The 6583-nt window shown below is 58.9% G+C and overlaps 2 protein-coding genes across 3 annotated transcripts in view; one reads left to right on the forward strand and one right to left on the reverse strand.

Annotated features, from left to right (window-relative positions):
• The window catches only part of RNF181 (ring finger protein 181), a 1720-nt gene extending 341 nt beyond the window's left edge, over nucleotides 1–1379 (forward strand). Inside the window, exons 2-5 of the mRNA XM_008048728.1 lie at nucleotides 322–452; nucleotides 632–741; nucleotides 919–993; nucleotides 1240–1379. Coding sequence (XP_008046919.1) covers nucleotides 322–452; nucleotides 632–741; nucleotides 919–993; nucleotides 1240–1299 — 376 coding nt within the window. The 3' untranslated portion in view covers nucleotides 1300–1379. The remainder of the gene's footprint in view (nucleotides 1–321; nucleotides 453–631; nucleotides 742–918; nucleotides 994–1239) is intronic.
• A 1399-nt stretch (nucleotides 1380–2778) lies between these two features.
• On the reverse strand, nucleotides 2779–6454 carry TMEM150A (transmembrane protein 150A). Of its 2 annotated transcripts, XM_008048729.2 has the most exons (7): nucleotides 6042–6454; nucleotides 5604–5651; nucleotides 5202–5288; nucleotides 4548–4615; nucleotides 4077–4204; nucleotides 3727–3904; nucleotides 2779–3548 (listed from the first exon to the last, which is right to left on the reverse strand). In XM_008048729.2, exons 1-7 carry the CDS (start codon nucleotides 6104–6106, stop codon nucleotides 3307–3309), a joined length of 816 nt encoding a protein of 271 aa, XP_008046920.1. In that variant the 5' UTR covers nucleotides 6107–6454; the 3' UTR covers nucleotides 2779–3306. The 2 variants fall into 2 exon arrangements, with proteins under 2 accessions (XP_008046920.1, XP_008046921.1); XM_008048730.1 differs by lacking the exon at nucleotides 4548–4615 and having other exon boundaries at nucleotides 6042–6224.
• Between the last annotated feature and the right edge of the window lie 129 nt (nucleotides 6455–6583).

Raw genomic sequence — 6583 nt, forward strand, 5'->3', positions numbered from 1 at the left:
GTGTGGATGGGGGATTGGGTGGGGGGGGTTACACGTGTTAGGAACGACAGGCGCGGAAACCCACGCCGCCGACCTGGACTTTGGCTCTACCGGGTCATTTGCCTGGCTTGGGTGGGTAACTTCCGCGAGGCTGTTGCCCCACGTACACGGCCTGGGTGTTGGGGTCGTCCAGGAGCAGCTGCAAACGATTTCCCATCGTGCTTTTTATCTGATGAGCGTCCGCCGACTACCAAGTAACGATTGTCACGACTAGCCGGGCAGGGTGTGTATCTGTTGACGCGACTGTGTTCCTTGGTTCTGACCTCGCACTCTCCTCCCCAGGTCACTTTTCAGTAGCATGGACTTCCAAGATCTGGGATTGGTCGTGGACTGGGATCACCATCTGCCTCCGCCGGCTGCCAAGACTGCGGTGGAGAGCCTGCCCAGGACGGTCATCAGGGGCTCTCAGGCTGGTGAGGATACTAAGTCCTTCGGCTGTTTGGGCGGCGGGTCGGACCCACCCCTCCCCGAGCCACACCGTGGGCCGGCCCTTCGGTTTTCCAGGCCCGGTCCCGGCAAGAGTGCCCTTCAGGAGTGGGAGCTGGGAGGTGAGGCATGTAGCAGCTCTCCTGATCAGCACTCCTTCCTAAAGAGCTGAAGTGCCCCGTGTGTCTTTTGGAATTTGAGGAGGAGGAGACGGTCATTGAGATGCCTTGTCATCATCTCTTCCATTCCAACTGCATTCTGCCCTGGCTGAGCAAGGTATTGCTTGGCTTCTGCCAGCCCTCACCCTGCCCTGGGCCAGGTACCCCAGCTGCTTTCTGTTACGGATGGTTGGAGGATCCAAGGGTGGAATTAGGGGTGGAAATGGACAGCAGGGGAAGGTGATTAGCTCACGAAGACCAGACTCAGGCTGGAACGCTACCCTACTTTCCCCAGACAAATTCCTGCCCCCTGTGCCGCCATGAGCTGCCCACCGATGACAACACTTATGAGGAACACAGACGAGATAAGGTAGGGGCTGGTGGGGAAGCAGAGGGGTTGTAATGTTAGGACTTTGTCAGCCCTGGCCCTGCTGTCATCTCTCACCTTGGCAAGCTTGGGCAGGTCTCAGAGTCCCTGGCTCTGGCTGCCTTCCCAGTAACTTGGGCGAGGGGCAAGAGCCTCAGCGGGGCAGATGCCAGAGCCATGAAAACAGCAAGAACCAGCTCACCTGTGGGCTGTAGGTTTGGCCCCTGCTCAGTGCCCTCTTTCCTTCAGGCTCGAAAGGAGCAGCAGCGCCACCGGCTGGAGAACCTCCATGGAGCCATGTACACGTGAGGCAGATGGGGCTGAGTGCTGGCCCTCTACCACATCTCACTCTTATGCCTTAAAGCTTCATTAAAGGTTTCTTCATCCACTCTGCGGCTGTATTGCTCACAGGCCTGGTCAGAGGCCCGGCATCCTCTACCAGGTCCCCATTGCTCTTGGGGACAGTGGTCCTAAACTGCAGAAGGCACCAGGATGTCCTCTCCTCCCTGCTGGTCCATCTGGACTCAGGGAAGTGGAGCCCAGGTAAAGAACCAGACCACTTGACCAGCCAGAGTTTGGTTCAGTGTGTTCATGGTTGGAAGGCAAAATGTGTCAGGGTCTGGCACTCAGTAACTACTTCCCCCTGCAGTGTCTAGTCAACCTTGGAGCCTTCAGTTAATCCACTGAGAAGACTGCTTTTCACATTTTGAAGTTGCTCTCTGTATCCTCCTCCACCCCCTGCCTCCCACTAAGGAATCAAAGTTCAGACAGGCTCCGAGTGGGGAAAGGGCAAAATTATCAGAACAGCTCAGTTCTTCAGACTGCTTAGAGCCTCAGAAGGGTTTCAAGCCCTTGAGAGGATGGCACCTGGCACATTGTTTGTTTGTTTGAGACAGGGTTGGCTCAGTGCCATCACTCACGCCTGTAATCCAGTACCCTGGGAGGGGGAGGCAAGAGGACTGCCTGGTTCAAAACCAGCCTGGGCAACTGGGCAAGACCTTGTCGAGGCTGTGGTGGCTGTGAGCATGCCACTGCACTCCAGCCTGGGTGACAGTGACTCCTACTTAAAAAAAAAAAGAGACAGGGTCTCGATCTGTCACCTAGGCTGGAGTGCAGTGGTGTAATCATAACTTACTGCAGCTTTGAACTCCTGGACTCATGCACTCCTCCCACCTGAACCTCCCAAATAGCTGGGACTACAGGCACGCTACACCAGGCTAGTTTTTTTTTTTTGAGTTGGAGTCTCACTCTTGCCTAGGTTGGAGAGCAGTGGCACACTCATAGCCATCCCAGCGTTGACCTCCTGGGTTCCTGCGATCCTTCTGCCTCAGCCTTCCAAGTAGCTGGAACTACAGATATGCTCCCATGCCTGGCTAATTTGAAAAAAAAATTTATTGTAGAGATGAGGTCTTCCCAAGTTGCCCAGGCTGGTCTTGAACCCGCAGGCTCAAGCAATCCAGGTGCCTCAGGTTCCTGAAGTGCTGGGATTACAGGCTGAGCCACTGAGCCCGCCCCAGCCTAATTTAAAAAAAAAACCTTTTTTGTAGAGATGGGGAGGGGGAGTCTCACTATGTTGTCCAGGCTGGTCCTGAACGCCTGGCCTCAAGTGATCCTCCTGCCTCAGCCTTCCAAAATGTTGGGATTACAGGCGTGCGATATCACACCCTGCCAGCCCTACTCTTAAAGAGTAATAGGTAATCAAGATTGGGGCATGGCAAGGGCTTCTTCCCATCCTTTGCTTAGGGTAAGCCATCCTGGATCTGGACTCTCCAGAACAGACCACAAACATGCAAATTAGAATTCTTTTAATAGATATAAAAAAAAATTACTAAAATACCCACGTGGTTTTGCTGTGTTATTTGCCCTAAAGGAAGTGAGGGCAGAGTGAAGAATCCCAGTGCAGCTCAGTGGGCCGAAGTGGGCCTTCCTGTAGACTAAGGCATGCTCACTCCCCTTCCCCCACAACGTCTGTCCCCTCTGCTGTTCCCAGCCCCCCAATTCCTGTAGCAGGAAACCCCAGTGGTCTAGCTCTGGCACTGGGAGTAGAAGGCACCTGAAGGGCTGGCTGGGCGAGTAGGGACAGGTGGCCTCTGAACACAAAACAGCGTGGGGTGGGGAGCAGGCTGTGCAGCCGTGGCAGCTGGCAGGGCCCGCTCCTCTATGGCACAGGTGGTCACGGGACGGCCACGTCTCTGGGAGTGAGGAAGCCCAGACCCCGACAGAATACTCTCTCAGAATCGTTTTTGGTACAAAACAAAACGCAAAGGAGAACCGGGGTGGGTGCTGTGGAGGCTGGGCCAGCCACCCTCCCAGCCCTCAGATCATGGCGACACTCTCGGGGGCACAGTTGAGGTGCGTGGAGGTGCTGCTGCTCCCAGAGGACTTGCAGGCCCGGCTGGGGGGAGGCTGCAGTGCCGCCACCAGCGTGTCTGCGGAGATGGCCCCAAACTCATAGCTGAAGGTGCCATAGAAGATGAGGATGTCAATAACAAACACCCACTCGCACAGAGCTGCTCCGTGTTGCAGCTGTGAACTCTCATGGACAAAGAAGACTCCGCCTGCAGTGGGGCTAAGGAAGTGTTTGGTAGATGTGTGGCCATGGGGCAACAACCCTTCTGTGGTCCCAGACTGTGACCAGGCCTTGCCTCTCCAGAGAGAGAAGACCCCAAGGATCTCGGGTGGGAGGAAGGGTGGGCCAGAGAATGAGCTCCTGGCTGTCCCATCCTGGAAGGATACTGAGGACCAAGGCGACGAAGGCGATGACAGCCAGCACGCTTCGCAGGTAGGCCACGGCCAGGTCCAGGGGCGTAGTGGCCCCATGGTAGGAGAGGGCACAGTGCAGGCAGACGAAGAGCAGCCCTGCCGGGAAGGCCACGCCAGCGCCCACGTAGTGCAGAGACTTGGCGTGATCCACCTGGGCCCAGGGAGAGGGCCTATCTGCGAAGTGGTCCCCCGCCCCTTGTGGGTCTCCTCTCCTCCTCCCCGCTTCCCCTCCCAGTCCTTCCTTGCCCCAACAGCCTTGAGGTGCTGTCCCGGAGGGAGCCAGGCCTTGTGAGGCCACACTCAGAGCTTAAGGGAGGAGGCACCTGGAAGTTGCCGACCACCACGAGGCCCGCAGCGTTGGTGCAGCCTGTGATGAGCGCTGTGGTGCTGACCCAGGAGTGCCGACTCTGCTCCAGGAGCTGCCCATAGCGCAGGAGGCAGATCAGGGCCACTGGGGGAGGAGAGCATGGCAGGGGCCAGTCCAGGCGCCTCCTCCAGCCCCCCCCCCCCCCCCCACCCCGCCCGCAAGCCGGCCAGCTCTCCCCAGAGGCCCTGGTGCTCCTGCCCTGATGAGCACCGGAAAGGAACGGACAGGAAGCGGCTTCCTCAGGCTCTGGCCTGCAGGCGGCTAACAGGGAGTCAGCCTTTGGCCTTCAAGGAGCCAGAGGGAAGCTGCTCCTCTTGGCTTAGCCCTCGGTGGACAGGGCTGTATGGAGCAAGGGCTTCCCGGACCTTCCTGGGGAGACGGTGGGGAGCCGCTGGGCTGGCAAATCAGGGCTAAGGGTCCAACTCACCCATGAAAGCACCCACGTTGCCAATGAGGCTGAAGAGGCAGCTCTCGGGGGGATAGGAACCACACTTGCTGGGAGGAGAAGGCAAGGACAGGGTGAGAAGGGGGTAGAGCGCCAGAGGACCCCCATCCTGGCCCTCTGGCGCTTACCTGCTTTATCTGCATTTATGAATGAGAAGGGCCCGTGTCCATGGACTGGCTCCAGGATGAGCCCCAAAGCACAGCTCGTGTGTATGAGAGAAGGGAGTGTCCAGGAGTTGCCTGATGGACCCTGGGACTCCTTGCCAGGACCCGCACCCGGTCTGGCTGTCCTTGAGCCAAAACTTGGGTTGGGCAGTTTGAGGCTTGAATTTAAATCCAGGTGCCTCCACGTACTAGCTGGGCCATGGGTGAATAATAACCCAGAGCCTCAGTTTCCTCACCTGTGAAATGGTGAGAGCAGCAGCTGCCTTGCCACTGGGAGGATTAAAAGCGGCCACGCGCAAAAGCACTCAGTAGAGTGCTTGGCCCATAGTAACTGGCAAACAGTGCAGTTAGTAAGTAGCTCTTAGGAGAATTATGGTTCCTGAGACGCAAGGACAAGTCTTTGCTTGAGGTACTGTCCGGGGATCTAGGAGGGCCTTGGAACTCCCTGACCTGCCCCAGGCCCAGGCCTTACCTGATGAGGGGGACGTCGTCCAGGGTGCAGCAAGTCTTGGGGCCCCCTTGCTCAGCAGGGTCAGGAGAGCAGGACTCGTTGTAGAACCTGGCAGGCAGGACAGGCAGGAGACTGGGGGAAGGGCTGCCCGTGGGCCCCTGGCCTGCAGCCTCAGGCCTCGAAGAGGACCCTCTCCCAGACCTCCCCGCAGAGGCAGAAGAGCCCACTTCCCAGGGCTAACTGAAACAAGCCAAAGGGGCGAAGGAAAGTGGGTGGATGGGTATGAGGTTATGCCTGGGGACCACTGTCAGAGAAGAGCACTGTGGCCCAAGGGTCTCCATCTGACTGGCTGCAGCTGGAGCCCAGGAGGGGACACAGATGAAGAGGGCTTTAGAGTGAGGCTGTCTGCAGAGTGCTCCATACCAGTTCTCCACAGGGCACACATGGTGGTTCATCACAGCCATGGCATACCTGTGGAAGCAGAACAGTCAGCCTGCCCCGAGGTCTCTCCTGGCCCAGCCATTCCCTCCCCCGCCACTGATTCTTCCACCTTGGTTTCTGGCTTCGTTGTTGCTGCTGGGGACTCAAGTTGGGGTGGCCCTGAGGTTTGATGCCACGCCAGTGCTGACAACATGGCCCCCAACTAGAGGCCTCTGGAAGCTACCCTGGCTAGAAGCATATCTGTCAAGGCCGCCCTGCTGGACAGCAGTGGTGCCAGCTTGTCCCAAGGGGCTGTGTGCCCAGGTGCCAGGCCAGGATTGGAGACAGACGGAGTGACCCTGGGTGCCACCCTGGAGCCTGCCACAGGACAAGGGACTTGGGGTGTGCCACCAAGCTCCAGGTGCCCCCCGCTTTACTCACACAGTCCATATGCCAGTGATGGAGAATGCTGACAGGCTGACAGGCAGGAGGACCCAGGCGGTCATGAGGGAGAGGAGCCAGGGTGGTGGTGGTGTGGGGGGGAGGACAGGAGATGGATGGGGAGGAGGGGGCGGACCGGCTACCTTGAGATGTTTCCGCCACAACCATCAGCCGCCCTGGCCTGGTGGGGAGAGACCAAAGTCCACAGTCGGGTGACTGGCCGAAGGAGGGGGAGAGGAGGGTGGGCAACACCGCCTAGAGCTCCAGCTGGGTCTCCGAGCGTCCAAACTTCGGGCTGAGCCCACGCCGGTGCGCGGACACCCTCTGGCATCCGCTGGGTGCCTCCGCGGTCAACGCGAATGCCACCGGCGTGCAGAGACCGAGGCCGTGGCATCTGGGCAGGGAGTCCCTCTCCCTCGCCCGCGGGACCAGGGCTGGACAATCGAGAGGGCCACGCCGAGGAGAGGCCGGGAGCCGGCCGCGCGGAGCGGCGGCGCCAGGGAACCACCTGACCACCGGCGCCGCGGGCAGGGGGCGGGTTC

This window comes from Carlito syrichta, unplaced genomic scaffold (genome assembly GCF_000164805.1).
Source record: "Carlito syrichta isolate Samal-C Ts95f unplaced genomic scaffold, Tarsius_syrichta-2.0.1 Scaffold126553, whole genome shotgun sequence".
NCBI classification, from domain to species: Eukaryota; Metazoa; Chordata; class Mammalia; order Primates; family Tarsiidae; genus Carlito; species Carlito syrichta.

What these genes read in the sequence shown, in the direction of transcription:
- TMEM150A (XM_008048729.2), bottom strand. Translation starts at nt 6,106, where the DNA reads ATGACCGCCTGGGTCCTCCTGCCTGTCAGCCTGTCAGCATTCTCCATC. An exon ending in GACGACGTCCCCCTCATCAG is followed by an intron (nt 4,616 to 5,201) that starts GTAAGGCCTGGG and finishes TTCTCCTCCCAG; the next exon opens with CAAGTGTGGTTCCTATCCCC. An exon ending in CAACGTGGGTGCTTTCATGG is followed by an intron (nt 4,205 to 4,547) that starts GTGAGTTGGACC and finishes CTCCTCCCCCAG; the next exon opens with TGGCCCTGATCTGCCTCCTG.